General features: G+C 38.3%; 1 protein-coding gene across 1 annotated transcript in view; it reads left to right on the forward strand.

The window, feature by feature from the left end:
• The window catches only part of map3k10 (mitogen-activated protein kinase kinase kinase 10), a 31,213-nt gene extending 6,521 nt beyond the window's left edge, over positions 1-24,692 (forward strand). Inside the window, exons 2-11 of the mRNA XM_084408503.1 lie at positions 14,752-14,932; positions 15,014-15,162; positions 16,967-17,142; positions 18,382-18,628; positions 19,619-19,741; positions 20,598-20,733; positions 21,413-21,522; positions 21,671-21,897; positions 22,670-23,204; positions 24,172-24,692. Of these exons, the coding sequence (XP_084264629.1) occupies positions 14,752-14,932; positions 15,014-15,162; positions 16,967-17,142; positions 18,382-18,628; positions 19,619-19,741; positions 20,598-20,733; positions 21,413-21,522; positions 21,671-21,897; positions 22,670-23,204; positions 24,172-24,569 (2,282 nt within the window). The 3' untranslated portion in view covers positions 24,570-24,692. The remainder of the gene's footprint in view (positions 1-14,751; positions 14,933-15,013; positions 15,163-16,966; positions 17,143-18,381; positions 18,629-19,618; positions 19,742-20,597; positions 20,734-21,412; positions 21,523-21,670; positions 21,898-22,669; positions 23,205-24,171) is intronic.
• Positions 24,693-26,159: the final 1,467 nt, after the last annotated feature.

Here is a 26,159-nt window from a genome sequence, read left to right on the forward strand (position 1 = left end):
GTCTACAGGTGTAATGGCACAGTAAACACAGACAGTACCACACATCTGTACCCACCAAGTGACAAAGCATAGAGCATGTCGTGGATATCGTGGGAAAGACACAGTGTATAGTGTTTTAGTCCACATACCCTTGCAATGCACACTGAACAATACATGCAAATGTGACAACACAGGCAGCCACTATACTGTAGCTCTGTACACTGAACGCACTGGCATGGCCGAGTGCCTCAGATCTTGGGCACAATGCCCATGGCTGGCCTGCTCTTCTACCATCTTACTGTGCCATAGAAGTCAGAGGAGTATTGTTGGATCACTGAAAGCAAGGCAGACGGGAGCAGGGAGCAATGCATGTCAGTGCAATACAAGGGGGAGCAAGGCAGAGCCTCCCTAGACTAGAACAGGTTGTATTAGAGTGTCCTGTAAACAGATCATTACACAGCAGCCATGTTTTCATTAACCAGGTCAGATGGTTTATTATCTCATAGAATGTTGGGTGAATTCATTTTAAATTGTAGCTTGGTAGCTTGCAAAATGGGCTTTTAATAAAACTTGGCTGCTTATGCAGTTGAAAGGTGGAAAAAAATGAAAATCGGTGAGACCTGACTTGAGAAAATGGTGGAATTGATTTAAATCGTAAATCTGATTTTTTTTTCTTTTTAGGCCATATTGCCCAGCCCTAGTTTAATACAATGCTTTAATTATTAAAGAACAGCCACTAGTGTGTGACAACACACAGATAAGCGGAGTAGCTCTGGCAGGCAGGTGTTTTGCTGACTGTCAGGTGCTGCTTGTGTCATGGAGTGTCTCTTTGCATGTGCCTCAGGTGACATTTACCTCAAAGAGGCCTGACAGCAGCACAGCTGACACAGAGAAAAGCTGGCTGTCCGCAGGTACATTTAACCCTGTGGGAGAGGGAGGCCATGACAACTACACAGCAGCTGAAGAGAATTGTCAGTAAAGTTTCAGGTTATTTACTTGAAATAAACTATTGAAGATACATTAAAGATGAATACTAGTGTTTGGAGAGGATTAAAGAGAAAAGGAATGACCCTGTTCTGGAGTTCTTTCGCTGTTCTCTCCTCCCTATTCAGGCAAATTTTCATGCAGTTCCTGGTTGGTGGTTTGCATTCCAAATGTCCCTAAAAGAGGCTCAATGTATGTCTAGAGAACAAGGCCCTCATCAGTACAGCCCAGGTTATAATAACACTGTTATCTATTGACATTACCGGCAGTCTATTGACATTCGAACAGAGTCGGACAGAAATTTGACTCTAATCGAGAATGCGGAAACTCAAGGACTTTTAAAAAGCACAGACAACAAAAGCAGCAGCATCTAATGTCTGAAAGTCACCATGCAGAAGATCATATGGGTACAAAGCCATAATAATATCTCTCCTGGAGGGCAGCGTTGTGCCGTGCTGGAACTGATTAAAGCTCAGTGAGCCGTTGGTGTCGCTTCTGCAGCCAACCAAAGGTATCTGTGACACGAGGTCTTCCAATGTAAAATCAAGCGCACGCACGCTCTAGGCCTGAAACCCTGTGCACATTTAAATTACTAGTTTCTTGCTTTCTAATGTGTTTGTTAACACTTTATTAGGGATGGGAATCGTGAAGAAGACCAATTCCTCTGAATGAAGAAAAAATACATACTTTTGAGCGTGTAGCAAAAGAGTAGACAAAGCTTTGGGAAGTAAAATCACATAAAATTGTGTCTTTAACAGACGCATTGTCGCACATCTGCCATGTCTGTAGTTTTTAACACTTTTTTTATTCGTGTAGCTCTGCACCAAATCCTCATCCAAAGCGCAATGGGTTGTGGGTAATATTAGCCATCAGAGTGTGATGATCCACACTTCGAAAATCTACTGGAAATAGTAGACCATCCGGAGACTTTTGGCAAACTCTTTTCAACATACAATGCTTTGGGACACACTTATTCTAATCTCACATACTATTTAGGATGGATAGTATGCGTGCCCGTTGGGATGCAGGTCCACTACTCTAGGTGCGCTGAAAAAATTCACTCATTTGAGTCATTTGTTCAGGAATCAGACTAAATTAGTTGCACTGTATGTTTTTGATCCACAAAATGAACTCACTAGAATCGAGAGTTTGGGAACCAGAGTCACACTTATGGTTGTAATCGTCCAACACGGTTGACGCAGAATAAGCAGTACAAAGTCTTTAATGAACACAAAGAACACCAAGGAGAATCGTACACTTGCCACACATAAAACAAAGGCGATGACCAACAACCGACTGAGCTAAACAGGGAGTATAAATACACTAGGGCACAAACAAGGGAACTAAACGAGACACAGGTGAAACTAATCAGTGACTAAAGAAACTAACAAGAAAATGAACAAGGTTAAACAGAAAGGAAACACAGGCACATGAACAAAAAGACAATGAAACCAAACAATCCTGACAATAACACGACACTGGTTGTGCTGTATGTTTTCGGTTCACACTAGAGTTCATTCTCCACCCTGACTGTATTTACGATCTCGATATTTTTATGATTTGGCTTTGATCTGGGGATTTTCCTGTCAGATCTTGTAGACTTGTACTGTATTCTTGGCAAAATAACCACGTACAATATACTAAAGCTACTGTGAAAGTGCACTTTAAACATGGCTTTATGAAATGAATGGGACATCGGCCTCATTACACACTATAAAGCCCAGACAGACTGCCATATATAGCTCCTCTTCAGTCCTTCTTTCATATTTATATATTTCCACATTTTCTTTCTTTTGCTGCCTTATTCTTATGCTGCTTGCTGTCTGTAATATCCACGTCACTCCCTGTGTTTAGCACTCCTACATATAAAGCACACAAAGCCACAGCACAAGAATACAAATACATACTTATGCAAACACACACACAGATGATATGCCCCATTTCCTCTTGCCCTTGCTTCATTCCTTTATTCTCCTTTCACCCATTCCCATCATCATCCCTCTCTTTCTCTTTCCCCCTTTAGTTGAGTGTAAGAATGGATGCCTCGGCAGGCGACAGCTGGAATCTGATTCATACGGGAATGGAGAGAGGTAGGCAGGGTGAGAGAGAGAGAGAGAGAGACGGAGAGAATGAGGGAGAGAGAGGGGGATGAGAGGGATTGTCTGTAGGGCACAGTGATAAAGAGGAAATGCATGCAGTCTCCCAGAGACTGCTGAGGATAGGGAGGAAAAGGGGGCCACACTCAATGATTGGTCCAAACAAGCCCCGCCCAGCTTAGTCATGCCTCCGCTGATTGGTCCACAGCCATGCTTGCCACCAGCGCTCTTAGTCAATAACCTTTTCAGTGAAATTCTGCTTTGATGGCTGTTTATGTCACTGTGCTGAAATCAACTAGATAAGAATAATATCTGTCCATAAATATACATACACTCTAAAAAAATGCTGGGTTATTTCAACCCAATCTTGGGTCAAATATGGATAAACCCAAACCTTGGGTTAAAAATTTAACCATATTGTCCATATTTGACCCAAATTTGGGTTGAAACAGCCCAGCATTTTTTAGAGTGTACACTTCAAATATGTTTCCAGGAGACCTATTTTCAAAGCTGAATATAAAGACCTTCAGTATTAGGGTAGGTGATGTAGCTAAAAGTTGAATTGCAAAAAAAATATGCATTTTAATCATATTTGATGCCTTGATATTTATGTATTTTGCTGTGAAATGGAGTAGAATATCATAAAAGCCATTGTAGCCAAGCAGATTCAAATGCTTCTCACCAAGAACGATAACTATAGATAACAATAGATATAGTTCTAGAAATCGCTCAACGAGTCGGTGTTTCCCGAAACCTTAGTTCCAACGAACATTCGCAAACAGCATCGCACAGTAGTGTGGTTGGAACGACAGCTCTCGACCTGTGGTTAGAAGTAGAGTTCATTTGCATGACATGTGGACTTAATAAATCATTATCTTGAGCAAAATAAGCAAGCTTACATTCAGTATCTGATATATTGCTCTCTCTATAGACGCGGGTCCAAAAATAGGAACCCCTAAGAAACACAAAGTGAAGGATTCGCACTGCTGTGTCAGCATGTGAGTCTGTAAAAAATGTCTCTCTCAGCAGTGTAATGTAGTGTACTTGGGCGGAAGCAGCAGGTAGAATGAAGGGGAACAGGGGACCTGGTTCAGCCACAGTACCAGCTGTTCTTGCCTTCAGGGGACCGTTTCATTTCACGCTTCTGAACTATATATGGCACTGAGGGGAGAATCTGTGCCTTCAGAGTAGAAAATATGGAAGAGGGGGCGACTCTCCTATTGAGTGAGACACAGACCTTTTCAGGGAGACAAAGCGGACAGCATAGAGTGGGTGAAAGAAAATGTTTCACAGACAGCTTGTCTCTTTCTTGAATTGTAAGCCTGACAAATCAGGCAACGTTTAGGCCAGATATTACCATATTGTAAAATGCATATTTCCTGTCCTGGATGCTGATTGGTCAAAATTTGTACTAAAAACAAGCTATATAGTAAAAGTGATCAGCACAACAACTCAACCTCTTTATTGGTTAATAATAAATCAGTGACTGTTTAAATATTTTTATCAGCCTCTTGACTTTAAACTGCTGGATGATGTGCCGTTCTCATGGACCGACAGAGAGACAAATGGTCTAGTCTCAAATCAGATCATGAAGGGTCAAGGGTCAAATTGCTTGTTGTATTGACAAACAGTTAAACAAGGGTCGCAGTGTGACAGATGTGTGTGCCATGACATCAAACACACTGCACTTTATCATCATCAGGCTTGCAGATGGAGACATATATAAAGGAAATGCTAATTAGGTTGTATTTGATGTCAATTGGGGGCCAGATTGTACTTTGGAATGCTGGGATTGGCCAATCAGAATCAAGTTATATATATATATATATGAAGACTTCAGATGCAAAACCTCTAAGTGCCATCTGAAATTTTCTTCTAGAATGATCATTTTAATCAGGCTTGTATGTTTATGTCCAGTTATTGCACTTTAATGGCAATGCAAATTACCTATTAATTGTCATTAAAGTGAAATTACTGAACTTAAATATACAAGCGTGATAAAAATGCTAATTTTAGAAGAAAATTTCAGATGGCACTTAGAGCAGGGGTGGGCAAACTTTTTGGCTCAAGGGCCACACTGGGTTTTAAAATTTGACAGAGGGCCGGCCCAGTAGCAGATTATGAAACACGATCTCATGAAAGTGCGTATATATACCACGAATTAAATTTCTCGTACCATTTATACGCCAAAAATATATATTTTTTGCGTGCATATGCTGCGCACTGTAAACCCATTAGTTAGGATTAGGGGTGCGGAGTTCAATTTAAAAAAAATATTTGAAATAATTTGAAAGATATTTTGAAAAATGTCAGTAACCAAACAGTTGATGGACCCCATTTACTTCCATAGTAGGAAAAAATATATTCTTTTGTGTTCAGCAGAAAAAAGAAATTCATACAGGTTTGAAACAACTTGAGGGTGAGTAAATGATGACCGTATTTTAATTTTTGGGCGAACTATCCCTTTAAGTGCGTATCATATGCACGCGAAAACTGCGTTTCATAAGAACTACAAATACAATTCGTGGTATTCGCACTTTCATGAGATCGGGCTGAGCAAACACATTTACGTTGTGGCAACGTCTGCGCGAAATTCAACAACTGAGAGACGACATTCTGACAATACATTTTTTTTATGCTAGATATCCCCATTTAGCATGTTATGTTTTGAGGTTAATTTTTAATTAGTCAGATGTTTGATAATTATAGCCTATACTTTTAAAATATTTTTTATCCTTATTATTATTTAATGGACTCCGTAAATTAGAAACAAAACACCTAAGTGTACACTTAGAAGAGTAAAAATGACAGAAGGTTACGTTAATTCAACTTTATTAAAACTGCATGGCAATCAATTTGCACTTCCAAAAGTCATACATTTGTGGAAAAAAACGAAATAAACGATTATACAAATTTATTTTAAGTATAATAAAATAAAACATAAAAAGCAAAGGCAGATCAGAACATTTAATGAACAAAACCGGGTTCTGTAACGTTACATGGCAGACAGGGGAGCGTAACGTTAGTCGAAAGCCGGGTGATAAAGGAGGATACATCCACAAATCCAGAGTAGCAAAACTAAATAGCAGACAAATCAAAGGAAAAACTAAACATGTGTGCAAGCGGTTACCAAACATTTTTTTCTCTGTGAGTTTTCAAAAAAAGAAATAAACATTGACGTGCACCAAGTCTATGCGCTTAAGTTGCTGTCTGTTTGGTTTCCATGGTGACGCGTCTAGCTTGTTACGTGACACACCGCAGCCACAACAGCGCTGAATGAATGATGATCTGCTTTTATGTCATTTTTCCTTTTTTACATTTGCTAGCTATGGCATGAAATATCTGATATTCCGCTTGTAAAATATATGCAACGCAATATATATATATATATATATATATATATATATATATATATATATATATATATATATATATATATATATATATATAACGCAAAGTATTGCAAGAAAAAGGCAAAATGAATGCGATCTTTAGACAATTTTTTAAATACTCGACGGGCCGGATTAAACAGCCTAACGGGCCGTATGTGGCCCGCGGGCCGTAGTTTGCCCACCCCTGACTTAGAGGCTTTTGCATCTGAAGTCTTCATAGTGAGTTATGGTTGATGTCCTGTGCATATGATGGTTGGCTAGAGATTGTTTGATGTTAGACTGTTGCGAGTGGTAAAACCTGTGTGACTGTCCTCTCATATATCATCCCAACACATAAGCACACACTTACATGCATGCTGTGAATGACCAGCATTAGCCCTTAGTGACGAGCCACAACAGAACTTAATTGGAACAAACATGCACGTATATGCAGTGTACACACACACATTTACCATTGACACACCCTCGCTTGTTCAACCTCAAACATGTTCAACCAATGTGTTTTGTGCCTCTTTGTTCACTCCCATGAACACTCTCTCTCTCTCTCTCTCTCTCTTTGCATATATTCACACAATCCTATATATTCTTTCTCTGTGACGAGCACACACACACACACACACACACACGTTCACCCCCTGATAACCCTCCAGTGGCAGCCGTCCGTCCCTCAGCGTGTCATGGCCTGGAAGACAGCGACGTAACAATGACTTATTAACATTGTGAGCAGCCATCTCCTATTCTCCTAATCGCCCCTCAAACCAGAGTCAGAAACACACACACACACACACACACACACACACACACACACACACACACACACACACACACACACACACACACACACACACACACACACACACACGTACACACACGTATACACACACGCACACACGTACACACACGTATACACACACGCACACACACACATACACACGCACGCACACACACACACACACACACACAGAGAGAGAGCTGGGTAAGATCTTAACAAAGTCATGCTTTACACATTCACTAAAAAATATTACACTATTAACTAACATTAATCAACAATGAGCAATGCATTTGCAGTATTTATTCATCTTTGTTAACGGTAGCATCATTGTTAGCTCAGCTCCATTAAATTTAAAATGTTAATATTGCATTAGTAAACATTAACTGAGTTTAATAAATGCTTTAGAAGTATTTTCATTGTTCTTGTTAGCTAATGTAAACTAATGATAGCAAACTGAACCTTATTTTAGTGTCTTGAGCAGATAAATGACTTAAGAAATACGATTCTCAAATCACTGAGAAAGAAACGTTGTCTGTCTTAATTAGTACTTTTGTGTTCAAAACAAATATCTGGACATTTTTAAAACAAAATAATTGACCTAAGAAGCAAAGCTGGCAATATTAGAACTTGTTTTTGAATATGTGTATTTTTTTGTTGTTGTTCCTCTGACAGATATTTTTATTTTTTATTATTTTTGTCTTGTCACTTGACTCACTGCTTTGCCTCGGCAGCTGTCAAACTTCTAAGAAGATATTTTAAGCAGAAAGCATGTCCTTGTTTGAACACATGAAAAGTGTGAAGTACACAGTGTTTCAGACAAAAACAGAACATCTTTCGATAAGGAATGATAGTGTTCATTTTGTGGTAGCCTACTTTCATCTAATATTTCCGAATATCATCAATTAGGGCATCTTTAATCTTGTGAAATAATTGTTTTCACTTTTTAGATATTATATTATAATAATATAATATATTATATTATATTACAAAGGCACCAATCCAAACCACATGGCTGTGATCAGATGCTCTCTCAACTGCTGTTTTTTCATCGCTGTCATTTTTGTTGTGTGTTTGTTTTGTTATTAAGACAAAAGCATTTACATATTCATCTAAATGTCGCTCTCAGCAGTGCGGATGGTGCCAGTGTTAAGGTTTAACTGGGGACCGTGTTCATTGTGACTTAATGCCAGAAGTGAACGACTGGCCACAGATTCATCAATTCCCAAAAACTTGAGCAATTTGTTCATTACGATTAAACTTTCTTACTATGTTGGTATCATTGTAAAGATAAAACATAAGTGACGTATTTACCTGTAACGGCAGAGGCCCTTTAAAAAAAAAAAAAAAAAAAAACGCTTATACCGAGTTTCACAGACAAGGCTTAAGCTAGTCCCAGACTAAAATGCATATTTGAGCTGCTTTAAACGTACAGTATGGAATTTTTCGCCGCTAGGGGTCGCTAACCTCTTTACAATAACAAAGGCGTAGTTTGATGACGCAACATTTGCTAAGAATTATGGATGTTGTCGTCAACGTCAAGCCGACCGATCTAATAATGTTTATGGATGAGTAAATACATCGATGTTTTTATCATGACTGTGATATAAAGCAGTTCGGGATTGCTAAGAGACAGCTATCAGCTCCACACGCGACGCGAGTCCCGCGGATATAAAAGGAATATGGACATTTCATTCTACCGAACTACACACAAGTGCAGAATTACTACTCACAGGTCAGTTTATTAGACAAATTAAACTTGTGAGGTAACGCAGCGCTGTTTCACTTGGTCTAACATTACACTATCACACTATCACACTAAACTGCATTTGAATGTGTTGAAATGTATGTGTTAGTTAGTCTGTATGAGACTAGCAGTAAGCTAGATCAACATTAGAATAACATACAGATCATATTCTAACATTTTATCATTGTTGAACTATATAACATTGATTAGTTTTATGTAAATGTGCTCACCTGTTTAATAAAGTACATGTAGGAGCGGTCGAAGTCTCGGACGTGGAGCTCTCGTTTATATACTGTCCTATGGGAGCTCTAGGCATCTCGAAAACACAGCGCTGATATTGATTCTCATTTTAAGTTCTCCTTTTTTATCCAAAGTATGCTTGCCATGGTCCATAATATTTGAACGAAACAACAACAGCGTGCAGATAGACATTGCGAACTACACAGTTGTCCACGTCTGTCGCCTTGGTTACTCTCAGAGTGGTCTGGTTGCTATGGCAGCACGAGCGGAAACCAGGGACAACGCGGATATGACGCAATTGACGGCGACAAAACGGAAATAAAGAAACGGGACGTGTCTTCGAATTAAATTACAAATTTCTCCTGGTTTGAAAGTTGTTGGAAACAGTCGGGATAATGTAAGTACACAACTAAAAAAAAATGTATAACATAGATATAGTGATTTTTGCTATTTTTAAAGCAAAAAAGTTACATATTGTGCCTTTAACTGAAAGCAACTTGCACTTAAAATCTTAAAATATGTCAGTTCCATTGTTTTGTCTCAAGATGCACATCAGTAATGTTTTTTTTCTAAGGCACATTTTTAAAAGCTACTTAAATGTCCTAATTAAACTAAGGCCTACTCTTGGCTTAATCTAAGCCCTGTCTGTGAAACCAGATAAAGTCATTTTTGTTACCGGATTCGAACTCATCACATTTCATGTTCAGAGATAACAACAATGCCATTTAGCGGATGAGGTTTAAACTGAAAACAGCCACTTCCACAAATCTTGGATGTAAACAAATAAATATCGATACAGTGTTTTTTGAGAATCAATAGAGTATCGCCAAACATAATATCCTAATATTCACGATATGTCCTTACACCGCCAGTAAAGAGCATGTTATTGGATGTGATACTCTGGTGGGAAAGAGAGAAAGGCTCCACCTGTTCAAGCTGAGCTTGTGATGTGCTGGTCAAACAGAAACTCAGCTGTGTTCCCTTCCTGTCTCTCTCTGCTCCCGTTTGCATATGTGTGGTGATAATGGAGCAGCAGGCTGCACTCCACCCTTCCCCACCCCACTCAAACCAGTCCAGCTGACTATTGACACTCCAAACATTTCCATAGCCTGCCCGCACACGGAAACACAGGAGGAAATACAGAGAGGAGAGAAAGAGCAGGGCACCACAAACTAGCATCACTCTCTCATACACACTCACATATTTATATATAATTGTATATATGTGACCCTGGATCACAAAACCAGTCATAAGTCAGACGGGTATATTTGTGGCAATAGCCGACAATACATTGTATGGGTCAAAATGATCGATTTTACTTTTATGCCAAAAATCATTAGGATATTTAGTAAAGATCATGTTCCATGAAGATATTTTGTAAATTTATAAAACATTTATTTTTGTGAGTGAATGCAGGACAATCGTGAACATAAATGGACAACTTTAAAGGCGATTTTCTCAATGTTTAGATTTTGATAGTTGATATCTCGACCAAATACTGTCCTAACCATGGGCGTCGGAAGCAAAAAAAAAGTGGGTGGGTCCTCTTCCAGAATTTTTTTTACTAATGCCATTTTCATGTATTCTGATGCCTTTTAATTAAACAAGTAAACTAAACTCGCCTCCACGTAGTGCATTAAATGCACAGCTATCCGTGGATTAACCTGCTGATACCATGGTCATTTGCCAGCATTGACAACTTAAAGCTGTTATTGATGTTTGCAACGCAATATTTGACTGGAAGGGTACAATGGGCGGTTTTTTCGTCAGTTGCGGCTCGTTGAGAAATATAATTTAGCGATTCAGCGGAAATGGAGTTTAATTCATTTGGGCATTCCTCAAGTGGAATGGATTTGACTGACGACGCTCTGAAAAGCGAACAGACATATGCGCTGAATATAAAAGTGAGTGGGTCCAATATCATTGGTCTTAAAAAGTGGGTGGGTCTTGTCCCACCCATATACAATGGTTCCGACGCCCATGGTCCTAACAAACCATACATCAATGGAAAGCTTATTTATTCAGCTTCCGTGGGATGTAGAAATCTCAATTTCAAAAAATTGACCCATGTGACATTTGTGGTCTATATATATATTTACAGGGCTTGACATTAACTTTTTTTTCTTTTTGCTCATTAGCCACTGTGACTAGTGGATTTCCAAAGTTACTAGCCACTTAGCATATTTACTGGCCACAATTTTGACATCGACACCATAGGGAAAAACTGCCATATAGTCATTTTTAATATTATCTCATAATTTGGGCGCAGGTATATTAGGCTGCTGTCACTTTAAGACCTGACTCACAAATCCATTATACTGTTATACATGGGTTTTCTTTCTCAACTGGTTACGTTTACATAAAACATAAATTACTGTGTTTACATGAATTCTCGCCAAAACCGGCATTTTGACATTATTTTGTGTGTATTTGACTGTTTAAGCGCAATAAGCAGCGTTAAAGGCCACTGCTGAAATCCATATATATATATATACTGTATATATAAATGTTTTATTTATTCCACTCCATCCGGTGTGACTCATGTTTGTAAATATGGAATAGACAGAAAGTCTAGTCCAACTCTTTCAAGTCTTTATGCCAACTGTATAATCATCATGTGGATGAATATGGCGTGAGTCGTGACAGTGGCTTTGACCAGTGTTTCCCATCTGTTTTTGTCTTATGTACCCATTGACTCATAGAATTCTTGTTCTAATAAACTAAGCATGTAAGCAATAACCAATAAACTAAGCAACTAAGCTTAGTAGTTTCAGTAAACAGGTCTGAATTCATGGATAACAATGCCAGGTTTGGTCTCTCTCCTCTAATGCCACTTCTGTGAAATATTGACATTGTGCTCTACATGCAATTTACTGGCGCCTGTCTGTTCTGTGTATGCGTGTGTAGTTTAAAGCTTGTCATGCGTCTCGATTGGGATGTAAAACTAAGCTTGTGTTGTGTTTAGATGAGTGTGCACTTTACCTTAGTTACGTGAAAGAGAGAGCTTGTGTGTGTGTGTGTGTGTTTAAGAGATCTTGTTTCTCTTCCCTGCACACATGCTACTGGCTGATAAATATTTGATATAGTATAGGCCTAGAGCTTCAACTCCCTCCAAAAGTCTAGAAGACTTCATTTTGCTGAGTCTATTTGACCCAATTCAATTGATTACTTTCTTAATAATTTCCTAATGTTCCTGGTCTTATTATGAACGATTCATATTACATTATTCCATTCCGGAATACATTGCATTTATTCAATATTTTCATTATGTACACTACTGTTTAAATGCAGGGGATCGGTATGATTTTTAATACTTTTCAGCTAGAATAATTAAAATTGTACAAAATATTTCCATTTCAAATAAATGCTCTTCTTTTGTACCTTAATTTTTTTTTTATGGATTTCTGAAGGATCATGTGATTTCACGTGATTTTTTGTCACTTTTCATGGTATGGTTTCACTCAGAAATACGTCACATGCTAAAGTTAAAGCTACACTGTGTCATTTTTTTAAGCTGATTCTTAGCAAAAAACTGATAAATGATAACTTTCAAAATGATATGTGCTCATTAATGTGTAATTACTTCTACCGACTAATCAAGTATTCTCGTAAGCGTAGAATCTGCCATTTAGAATACATACGAGCGAGTCGCTCGAATGGCGGCAGCCATGTTTCGCCTCCATCTTGAAAATACATTAGCCAAACAGGGACATACCTGGAAATTCAAGCTTCGCCTTTCACGTTTTTACACTCAGTGGCACCGTGACGAATGCGAGGGGGAGATTACTCGCGACTGCCGGCAGATTTGAAATAATACGGCCACCGTAGGAGTTAAAACGCCCTCGGAATGGGAGGAGCTAGAAAGTAATATTCAGTCGGTAGTCATAAACAATTTCACCGCTAGATGGGAGAAAATCCTACACAGTGTAGCTTTAAAATGGGTTGGTAACGCCAGTTCAAAACAATATGATAATGATGACCTCATGTAGCCCCGCCCCCTTTTCAGTGCTGCGCTCGTCGTGTTTTGTCTTCCGGTTTGTATTCCCACAGCATGAAAGTAAGATCTTACGGATTTATGCATGAACTGCTTATTTTAAAATCTTGTTAACATTAAAGCTACTGACATTTATGACATTCGCTTCAAACATTACAATAACTCTAACTCTAATTACTAACTCTACAATAAGTAAATCCACTTGACGTCACCAGCTAATTACTCTTTGACAGCGATGCCATAGAAACAGAGCTACCGCAAAAACTGAAGTTCAAACACAAATTTCTAAAGATGGCTGCACGCTTGTTTCTCCTCCGTGTAAGAACTAGATATCTAACGTGATCTGTAGATGCATTTGTGTTTAGTTTTGTTTTCCTGAGGTGTCACTATGTACATCATTCTCATATGACTCAAATGTGTGTTACATATGTTTGCACTTCAGTTTTATCTTAATGGCAAATCAAGGGTGTTGTTTTCCATCCTTGTGTAAAGCTTCTGCTTTCCGAATGATCTGGTTTGACGAGCGCCACTGAGACTCCTCACTGGATATTAAGACGAGACACGGCAGGCAAAAACATCGTTTTTTTTTTTACAGGTCAATTTTGAGATTTTTGGATATTTGTCTTCAATAACATGTCATCTTTCAGACTTGTGGTGAAAAAAAGTCCGAAATACACATTTAGGTCTTTATTTTATTACACTTTGTCTGTTTGCGTCGGTAGATTTCTCATAAATTCAACAAAAGTTGACGTTCTTAATCAACATGTTGCTCCGCGATCTGCTCCCTGTCATCACATGCACCGTTAGGAAGCTCTCTCTCTTCTGTACAAAGCTGTCAGATCCAAATATGGTCATTTCCTTTTTATCAGCAACCAATCGTGAAAGTAAAAGGGCTGAATGCGCAATCTCATTGGCTGATGATAAATCTTTAAAGCCCGTTTTCTCAAAATGACCTTTCTCTCATTCTCTAAGTCCGAAATCTCCACTTCAGTAGCACCTATATACACCAAACTTTCCAGTCTTGTACCTAGTTATATTATGAAGACATTTACAGAGGGATTTGTAAATATATTATTCCTAGCCTGATTTATATAACATTTTATTCCAAAAAACATGGCGAAAATCATTTTTTTAAGGCTATTGACAGTATATTCTGATTTACAGGATAACAAAAGTAGATATCCATAAATCCCTCTGTAATTTTTTTCCCATCTAATATGTGAACACAATGAAAAAATATTTTTTAACCTGGCTTTATCCAATAGTCAGATTTTTTTTTTTTTATATATATGCAAATTAGCGCATATTTAATTAGACATTGCCTAATTTGCATATTTAAACATTAAATTACAGAAAACTTGCAATACATTTTTTTCTCATCTTAATTTTCATGGTTATATCTGCTAGTTAAAAAATGTACCCTATTCACCTGTAGTGTGTCCCCTTAAATGCAAAATATTCCACTAATCATGATTCAGAAATATCAACGGTGAGCAAAAACTGGATCTTCAATCCACTTTGGCCTCATATGTCTCTGCTCTTCATTTCAGTTCTGATTCTGGAGCCCGTGGAGAGAGACGACCTGTGTGGAAAGACTCTGAAGATCACAGACTTCGGGCTTGCGCGGGAATGGCATCGCACCACAAAGATGAGCGCGGCGGGCACGTACGCCTGGATGGCTCCAGAGGTCATCAAGCTGTCGCTGTTCTCAAAAAGCAGCGATGTATGGAGGTGAGCTGCCGTCCTCCTGTGGACTGTGTTTTACAGCCTAACTAGAGTCTCTGTGGCTGATTATGGTCTTTTTCGTGTTAGTTTTGGAGTGCTACTCTGGGAGCTGCTGACTGGTGAGGTGCCGTACCGTGAAATTGACGCTTTGGCTGTGGCGTATGGAGTTGCCATGAACAAGCTGACCCTTCCCATCCCCTCCACCTGCCCCGAGGCCTTTGCACAGCTGCTGGGAGGTAAGAACAGTTTTGGTTGAACCCCATGAAACATGTACCTGTGAACATCAGGAGTTCAGGCCCTCGAGGTCCACTTTCCTGAAGAGTTTTGCTCCAACCCTAATCAAACACACCTGAACAAGCCCATCAAGCTCTTCAGGATTACTTATGCCTGCTACAGACTGTACGATTTCGGCAATCCTATAAGCTCATTACAAATCCCACTGTACGACATGGATCTAATAATCTTGGGTACATAGATTGCACGATGATGACACCTATTGAATCGTAGGCTACGACGCTAGTTATTATAGAAGAGTAAACCGTCATCACCATGAGCTAGTGGTGAACAAATAGAGCAGGAAGAATTGCATTGGCAATTGTGGTTTTTATGTGCGCTGAAACAAAGATGAGAAAGTGAAAGAGGAGAATATGGATGCGATTGTGGCTAGAGAAAAGAGGCCAACTTGGCACGTCAATCTTGCAAATGGAGCTCGAGGAAAGTATTCAAGTCGTATTGATCAATACGCCGTTTCATGTTGCATTTTTATTGGCTGGTCAGTAGTAGACGAGGTCTTAGCAGCAAACACACTGTGAGATGATCATGCTAAATGTATGACATTGTTGGAAAATGATTGCAGGCTATCTTTGGTCACGAGATCGTGACTCAGCCGTATTTGAAGCTCTCTCACTGTACGGTGTAGGCCCAGCGTCTAGGAGCCACGACCTCAGAAATCGACCACAATTGGCCATCTTTTGTCTGGGACAGTCCAAAATCATACAATGTGCACCGGGCATAAAAACAAAGCCACATGAAGGCAAGCCTGCAAGGTTAGCCAAAAAAAAAGGAGACAAGGCCATTTTTTTTAATGGATGTCAATGGAGAAGAGGCCTCACGGTTTATCATTTAATGAATCGACAGCCCATTGGCTAATCTTCAACATGTTTGCTCTAAAAAAAAATCATTTTGGATTGATCTATTTTTAGAGTTTACACCGGAAAAAAAATGCTGTTTCATAAGAGAAGTCACGGGCAATTGCGCGACAGGTATGATTCAGTTTACGGCACTTCTAATTCATTTGACTGTCGCACAACTCAATGACGTCGAGGCTGTAATGTGATTGGATATCAAGTCACACGTGATCCAAGTTAGCCGTTACGCTTTCTCCAATAGTAGAGGCCAGAGGTGTAAAGTCCAGGTTCAGAAAGTAAAAGTTCTCCTCAGTATTTTGTTCCAATCACCTTTATTTGCTAATTAGCACAGTTTTTAGACTGGAGACAGAACTAATTAGTGAAATCAGCTGGCTGAGTTCATGGGTGGAAAAAAACATATCCCAGCTAGCAAAAAGTCGTCTATTAGACGTTGAATAGACGTAAATCTTCAACGTCTAATTACGACTTTTCAACGTTGAAAACAGGTCGATCTTCAACATCTTGATGGAATATGTAAAACTCTTTAAATTTATTATTTGAGATAATAATGAACATGATTTGCTAGTTTGTTTTTCTCCGTTATTTTAGCATGTATAACAGACTTAACCTGTCTTAGATGATCAATTGGAAACACGTAGTCAAACAGTCCGGCCGAAACTACTTAGTTGAAATCACGTCGAAAACCAGTCCAAGGCGTTGAAAGACGGTAATTGTTTACTGGGATGGCAGGACTTTTACTTTCTGACCCCTGGTAGAGCCACAGACCCTCGTATGTGACCCATCTCTCCTAAAAAGTTAAAGCATGTGCGTTTGATCAAGGTTGGAGCTAAACTCTGCAGAAAAGTGGACCGCTTTACATCACATCCGCACTTTTCTCTCTCTCTCTCTGTAGAGTGTTGGTGTCCTAACCCACACGGGCGTCCTTGTTTTGGGAGTATCCTAAAGAGACTGCTGGACATTGAGCAATCAGCCATGTTCCAGATGCCCCTGGAGTCTTTCCATTCCCTGCAGGAAGACTGGAGGCTGGAGATCCAGCAGATGTTTGATGAACTACGAGCAAAGGAGAAGGTATGGACCATAAATAGATGTTTGTTTCACGTTCGGTACATCTCCGAGATTTAGTAGCCTACCAGTAGCTTTGTGGTGGACTCCTGAAATATTTTTAGTGCAATAGTTTAATGCATGTTTCAGTTGATATTTACACTGTTTACGCACCATTTACCGTATTCTATCGACCAATACTATCATACCACATAATTAACTCATTTAACTATATAATTAATATTATTTGTTTAATAATATTAATTAACATACTAAATGTCACATCAAAGTATTGTCAAGTTTGTTTTTCACTTTCAAATAAAATATCTACAATAATACAGTACAATCTTTGCTTTATTTTTTTATACTGTCGGTTACCAAACAATACCATAATATTTATATTATAATTTATATTAATATACTATTTGTTAAAACCAAGTCACATCACATTTTTTTAATTATTATTTTTAAAATTAATAAAAATAAGTACAAAATAATTAAAATAGTTATTTTCAAAAGTATAGTACCGTTCAAAAGTTTAAGGTCAATAAAATGTTTAAATGTTTTTGAAAGAAGTCTCTTATGTTCATCGAGGCATTTATTTTTGATCAAAAATACATATAAAAACAGTAATATTGTGGCATAATATTACAATTTAAAATAACTGTTTAATTTAGAAAAATAACATTCCTTCAGAAATCATTGAAATATGTAAAAAAAAATAATAATAATTAAAAAAAATGCTGAATTGGTGTTCAAGAAATATTTCTTATTATTATCAATGTTGAAATAATGAAATGCTTAATATTTTGTGGAAACCGTGATACATGCACAAGATTCTCTGAAATATAGAAATTTCAAAAGAACAGCATTTATTATATAGACATCAACAATGTAAAAGTCTTTACTGCAATTTTAATGCATCCTTGCTTAATAAAAGTATTAATTTGTTTTTTTAAAGAACTCTCTTATTTTTTTTATCAAAAATTACAGTAATACTGTGGGAAAAAAAATCTTATGGACCCAAACTTTTGAAAGGTAAAGGTTTGATAAATTTAGGATCTAATAAAGATACAGTAGAGATTTTGTGTGATTAAGAGACCCATGTATGTTTACACACAAGTATTCTGAACCAATATACAAAATTAGCCTAATGCGTGGAAAAATCGTATCATCTACGCCTTAAAGAAATTACACTAACGATATGATAAGCAATAAGTTGGAGGCGTAGTGGATTAGTGGTGTAAATAACTGCCTGTTCATTAGGAGTTGCGATCCTGGGAGGAAGCTCTGGCACGGGCCGCTGAGGAGCAGAGGGAGCAAGAGGAGCATCTGAGGCGGCGCGAGCAGGAGTTAGCCGAGCGGGAGATCGACATTGTAGAGAGAGAGCTCAACATCATCATCCATCAGATGTATCAAGAGAAACCACATGTTAAAAAACGCAAAGGCCACTTCAAAAAGAGCAGACTGCTTAAACTCGGCAGGGACAGCAACTGCATCAGTCTGCCATCTGGTGGGTGGAATGGGAATCTAACTGTATATATATTTATTTATTAGTTATTTTTAATCAAATCATTGTTATTTTTCAGTAAAATGTGGTATATTTTTACCATACAGTGCAAATCAAATCCGAATCAAATTTAAAAGGAAGTCCTAAAATAATTTACAGATTGTAAATTGTAATGCCTGGAAAAAGTCCAAATCAATATGTCCTTAAAGGTGCAGTGAGCGATTTCTGAGAAACACTGTTGATATTTGAAATCAACCCAAACAAACACACCCCTCCCTTCATTGCTCCGCCCCCAAAATGCACGAACACGCAATGCAAGTGTGGATGTCTCTTTCTTTATCATAGCTGAAGCAGAGGAAAAAGGAAGAAGAAAAAATTAACATATAATACACAAGAGTATATTCAATCAGGAGTTTGTTGTTAGTCGCCAGCGACTCCAGACAAACAATGACACTCAAAACTGTGGATAACATTGCAACAACAGCATATCTTGGTTCTGTGAAACATAACTATAACTATAGCAGCATCCACACCAATTATTATTATTATTATATGAAAACACCAAAAACTCACCACACCTAAAAAATAAATAAAAAAAGTGCACAAGCCCCAATAATCCAAATTGGTGAAAAGGTGCAAAAAACTCCTGCACACTTTATAAAGGTAAAAAATCCAGCAAATGAGCAAAAAATCGCATTTTTATTGTCTTTTTTTATCTTTTTGGCCTATTATAAGCACTAGCAGTTATGTTGCCTGCCGCTTGAAATTCATAAGCTCCTAAAAGCCATTCTGTTCATTGGCTGTCAATGTTTTTATCATTCATGAGCTGGAAAAAAAATCACTCTAAAAGTGTTTCCATCGATATTGTCATTATCACTGTAGCTGTGGTGTTCACTTTCCTATCCTCATTAGAGCGATTATTAGAACTTTATAATTACCGTTATAGTCATTGTCCTTGGTGTGAACGTCATTTGCGTCATGTGTCTGTTTTAGGTTTCGAGCATAAGATCACGGTGCAGGCGTCACCCAGCGTGGACAAGAGGAAAGGTCAGGGGAGCGAAAGCACCACTCCTCCAGCCAGCCCAGGGGTCATTCCTCGCCTCAGAGCGATACGCCGTGAGTCGAGACCAGAGGAATACACAACATTCTTTTGCTTTTATATAGTGGAATAAATAAGAACCAGAGTCCATTGCTGGTCAGCTTAGTACATATTGACGGATGCCTGCACTGCCATGTGCCAAGAATCAATACCTAGACACTGTGAAGTGCATTGAGACTGTCTTAGCTTACATACTTGTGTTTCTATTTAAAGGAACACGCCGACTTTTTGGGACTTCAGCTTATTCACCGTATCCCCCAGAGTTAGATAAGTCCAAACATACCCTTCTCATCTCTGTGCGTGCCGTAACTCTGTCTGACGCACCCACCGCTAGCCTAGCTTAGCACAAAGACTGGAGGTAAACGGCTCCAGCTAGCATACTGCTCCCAATAAGTGACAAAATAACGGCAACATTTTCCTATTTACTCCGCCCAAGTAGCAGCGCTTCGCCTTCTGAGAATATAGTTCCCAGTATGTATATGGTTAGAAGATGGCTGTGTCTCATGTGACCTTGTTATTCGTACACGCCGTGACAATACAAATCACAACATGTTAATAGGAAAATGTTGGCGTTATTTTGTCACTTATTGGGAGCATTATGCTAGCTGGAGCCGTTTACCTCCAGTCTTTGTGCTAAGCTAGGCTAGTGGTGGGTGCGTCAGACAGAGTTACGGCACACACAGAGATGAGAAGGGCATGTACGGACTCATCTAACTCTGGGGGATACGGTGAATAAGCTAAAGTCCCAAAAAGTCGGCGTGTTCCTTTAAATACTTAATGTAGAGTTTTGTAGCAATAATATGTAGTTTGCAAAAACAAACATAATATTGAATATTTTCTGAAATGTGTTCATCACTTGTACGTATGGTCTAGTGACACCCAGTGATGGGAGGAAGACGTGGGGCCGGACGGCAGTGTGTAAGAAAGAGGACCTAGGGACCAAGAAGAAGGGCCGAACATGGGGACCGAGCTCCACACATCAGCGCGAGAGAGTCGGGGGGGAGGACAGGTACACCAAAAGAATATTAAAGGATATTAAATCTGTTTTTGAAAAAAGTTGCCAGCCAGTGCCAGCATTTTTTTGATCACTGTCACAAAAGTTTCATGGCTCCTAGAATATTTTGTTGTATAGGAACATGCAACATATCAAAAGAAAGAACAAACCCTCTGCTTTAAAAAAAACTTCATGCATTCTTTTTTTATCAACACTTCAATGTGGGTAAATTTCATAAAAAAGCAACATTTTGAGCAAAAGGCTGAGAAAATCACGTTTTTGTCAAAGACTACATCTAGATCTGATTCAGAACGATGATTGAAACATAGATGGAGTCGATCGAATCCATCATCGTCCTGTACCTCGTCCTGACATTTCATTCAGTTTTGATTGATATGCCCTTTAATGTTGATGATCACGTTATTTTACATATTCTATCGCTTGTTTCTGCTTCTTTTTTGCCTGTGTTTTGATCAGGAGATTTTGTACTCTTTCAGAAGATGTGTAATAGCGCCCCCTACCGTATAACAATGAAAACACAGAAAGCAGGAAAATTCTGTCAATGACGGGGAAACACTTTGTCACATTGTCAAATTCATTACCATGCTAAACTCTTCCAAGAATTGTCATGATAGGAATTACCATAAATACCATTTTACAGCTTAAGTTGCTTAATAGTATATATTTTTTTTAGGTTAAAATCACTTGGGGAGGGCAAGGTGTGGTCCTCCAGTGCCCCGAATCTGGGGAAGTCCCCAAAACATGCTCCTATAACAGCTGGATTCTCAAGTCTAAATGAAATGGGTGAGTCGGAATCACGTTCTTCTTATAGACACTCAGATTCGAAGACCCAACACTACAATAAACACATTAATAACTGACATGAACTGAATAGTAATTTTATGGCCTGTTTCACCTTATTATTACTTCATCACCTGTGTCTTGTGTGTAGAGGAGCACTGTGAGCTGGATGACAGTTCTCCAGGACGTCTGGCTCCTGATCTGGGCAGTAACGGAGCGCTGGAGGAGGTGGGCTCGGGATCGGGAATAGGCTCACAGGACTCGACGCTTCGACGCTGCAGTCCGAGGAAGAAGAGCGACCTTCTGCTGCTGGGCTGCGCCTCCATACTGGCGGCTGTGGGACTCGGTGCTGACGTCTGCCAGCTGGGACGACAACAGGTACACGCTGTTAGAGAGTGAGAATGTGGGAAAGAAAGAAAGAAAGAAAGTAATGAAAGAAAAGAGGTTAATTAGGAGGACAGATTATAGCTGGGGTTTTTTTTGTCGATTTTTAATTTATATGTAAAATATTGATTAATACTTTAATTAATGATGATTATACATTTAATTGTACCATTTATGCAAATTAATTATTGTAATTTAATATGTAAATAGATATGTTATTATTTATTTTAATTTACAAAAAAAATTATATATTTGTGTATATTATATAAACTATTTATATATATGTTATATAAATGCATACATATATGTGTGTGTGTGTGTATGTGTATATGCATATATATATATACAGTATATATATATATATACACACACACACAGACACGCACACATATATATAATATATATATAAATATGATAATATATATACACACATATTATTTAAACACAAACTTTTATGTTATATGCGATTAATCATGATTAATCAATTTGACAGCACTAATATATATATATATATTATATATGCACACATAAAGTGCAACAAATACTTCTATAATGTGTAAATATTTTACAAATATTATTTAATATTGTTTTATTTTTCTTTACTGTAATGACAATGCATTTTTTATATTGCATAGATACAGATATTAATAGATGTTTATAATTGACGTATATTGATATATGCAATTAATTAAAACTGATTGGCATAATCAGTTTATTTTTACCTTATGTTGAGCTCATGTGACATTATTCATCGATTGGTGTACAGATGAGTCAGGATGAGCAGGACCCGCGAGAGGAGCAGAAGAAGAAGAAGGAGGGCCTGTTCCAGCGCACGGGTCGATTCAGACGCAGCACTTCTCCACCCAGCCGAACCCTGTCCCTCTCCCTGTCCCACAACCGGCATCACGACTCCACCCTGCCCAGCACGGACCCGTCTCCCTCCGTGACCCTCCTCTCCCTCTCCTCCCTCTCCGACTGCAACTCCACCAAGTCCCTGCTGCCGTCTGATGCTGAAGACTTTACCCCGACCCCCAGCAGTGCTCATCCGGGGGTGTCTCCTGCGCCCTCATTAAACCCTCTGCTGGACCTGAAGGCTGAGAGCTTCAAACGAGAGCCCAACCAGTCCCTCACACCCACACACGTCTCTGCAGCGATGGCGTTAAACCGCGGGCACCGGCGCACACCCTCGGACGGGGCCATTCGTCCTCGAGCACAGACGGTCGTGGGACATCGACGCACCCCTTCTGACGGGAGCATGCCCTTCCCCCCCACAACAGCCCCGATCATCACTTCATTTAAAGGTACAGTGTTTTGGTCACTTCAGTGGAGACAGTTTACATACGATTTTAAATGCTATTCGTTATTGTGTGAATCTTTGTCAAAATTACGTTTTATAATGTATAACTATATATAATACTTCCATGATGTGTAAGTACTTTAAAACATTTCAAATATTTACAGAAATTAGTTTTTTTTTTTTTTTTTGTGAATGTGACTAAAACATCTAGACAATGTTTTAAAGCCACTAAGATTTGTTTGAACTAATTTTGTAATTCCCATTAATCTTAAGTGTTTTTCATTAATATCAATACGATTCTCATACATAATATATTCTTAAAATATTTACAATAATGTGTTATTTGTTTCATATTAACAGTGATTATATACAATTTTGCAATGGTCATAATATAGATTTCATAAACCTAAGATTGAACTCAACAATATATATGTATATATTTATACTGTATATATTAATTTGCATTAAGATGATCTTTTAAAATAACTAAAAAATAACTGTTTTTGTAATCAATAGTGATTCTCCTTGGATTCTCCTGAATGTAATTAATTATTTTATCGCTGTATATTACAGTGCATATAATATTAAATACAGTGTGTTTGTGTTATAAATTACAGTAATGAGAATTATATTTTTTTTGTGATGGTTATATAATAATTAGCATAAAGACAATATTTAGAAACCACAAAAATTTGTTTTAACTTTTTTTTGTAATTCCCATTATTCCCGATAGTGATTCTAATTACTGTGACACAGTTTTTCCTTTTCCTTTTATTGCTGTATTACAGTATATGTATAACATTTTTAAATCATTTTATAATTGGGGGAAATAATTATCACAATGCAAAAAAATTGAATGGTCCTAAAAATAATCATCATTAAATAAGATTTTGGGATAAAATATGAAATAAGATATATTTTTTCTATATCTTGAATGTCATTTACAGAGTCGTTCATATGTTCTCCTTCAGGTTCTCGTGAAACTCTTGACATTCCACGCCTCCCCGACCCGTCCACGGTCTACCCGTCGGTCCACCGGCGCAAACCCCCTCCTCCAATTCCCGTGCCAGAGCTGGACAGCCATACGGGAACGCTGGAGCGTCCCAAAACCCTGGAGTTCGCTCCCCGCCCTCGACCCACCCCAGCTCGGGCACGTCCGGACCCGTGGAAACTCTCGTCCCGGTCACAGACGCTCAGCTCATCTCCAGGTAGCAGCTGTGAGAGTCCGCTGGGCTCGGGCGACAGTGGAGTGAGTGCCGTCCGTCAAAGCCTTCTGGACATGGACATGGAGGGCCAGAGCCAGGACAGCACCGTCCCCCTGTGCGGAAAACACCCGAAAGCCACTCTATGCGCTCAAAATTTCTCATAGAAGCCCTACCGCCTGTGCCGATGCCCCCTAAACCAGCACTCGCAAGAGTTTCCCCACAGTTTGCCCTGTGATCCCATAAGACCACAGTCTCTGGCAGCTCTAATGGAAAAGCTGTGGTAGACATATGCCTTCTGTATGGGTTAAGCGATTCATGACCGTGATTGGTTTTCATTGACTCGCTGTGTCTGAGTTTAACGGGCCTCATAACAGCCGAGGTCGGTTGGTTAAGTGACCGCCTCTGGTGAGAAGCTTTAGCACAAATGGAGCAGGAGAGGGCAGTCGGACTACTCCTTGTGTGACCTTCCTTGTCTTGTTCATCTCTCTGGCCTCTTCCTCATCATGGTCTCACCTGCTTTTCGGCCTGAAAATGACACGTTCCCTCCAGTGTGTTCAGTGTAAAGTTCAGTGATGCTTTCTGTAATTATAATCAGGAGAATCGTGGATGCAATTAATTGCAATGACACAGGGAGCTCTTTTTCCAGATGCATTAATTGTAATATACTGATATAAAAATAGGTGTACTATAAGAATGTTATATTTTTTTTTCTTTTTTTTTTAACTCTCTGCACGACCTAATCACATGTGAGAGCAGTCCAAATGTGAAATTAAACATGAGCAGACGCTTTCTCTCCATGTGTGGGGGCACTTTTCATGAATTCGGTAAAAAAATTAAATAAATTTTAAGCATTACAGGCATAAAACCCACGTTTTGTTGAACCAATCATGAAAAGCAGGTCGTATTAGAAAACATCAAATGTTTGTATTTCACTTAAAATGGCCTCAGAAGCCTTGAACTTTTTGAGATATCCAACAAATATAATGATACAAATTCTGTTAAATTGGTATTGAATTTGTTTATTAATAAATTTTAATGAGCAAAAAACTGCATGATTTTCCTCCCAATACAAAATATTTAACGTTTCATAAAATGAAGTCATAGAATATAATATAAAAGAATCTTATTCCATGTTTTCAATGTTTCCGTTGTTGTGACCAGCTCAATTTTAAACGGTTACCAGACATTTTTTTTTTATATAAAAAGTCTCTAATTTATGGGAAATAAATAGGTTATTTGATAACTACAACTCTAACATAGCTCCTGACAGCTTAATTTATCATAAATTTGCAACCGTTTCTAGCAACCTTTTTTATGTGATACATTTTATCTATTTATTTTGTATGTTTATTGCAAGAAAATAACTAAATCAAATGAATCAGGGTTTTAAATTGTATTTATTGATCCCAAACAATTCTACACTAGTGTTCAAAAGTTTGACATTAAGATTTGTAATGTTTTTAAAGAAGTTTCTTCTGCTCACCAAGGCTGCATTTATTTAATCCAAAAATAAGAAGTATGAACTACTTTTACAGTAAAAAAAAGTAAAAAAAACTGTTTTATATTTGAAAAAAAGGTCATTTATTCCTGTGATCAAAACAGAATTCTCAGTCTTCAGTGTCACATGATCCTATATACACTTATATAGTTGATATATACTTGCAATTGCGAGAAATAAAGTCAGAATAGATATAAAGGGATATAAACTCTGACTTATTTCCTCGCAAATTTTCCAACTGCAAGTTTATTTCACA

The sequence above is a fragment of the Rutilus rutilus genome, assembly GCF_951802725.1.
Source record: "Rutilus rutilus genome assembly, chromosome: 5".
Taxonomy (NCBI): Eukaryota; Metazoa; Chordata; class Actinopteri; order Cypriniformes; family Leuciscidae; genus Rutilus; species Rutilus rutilus.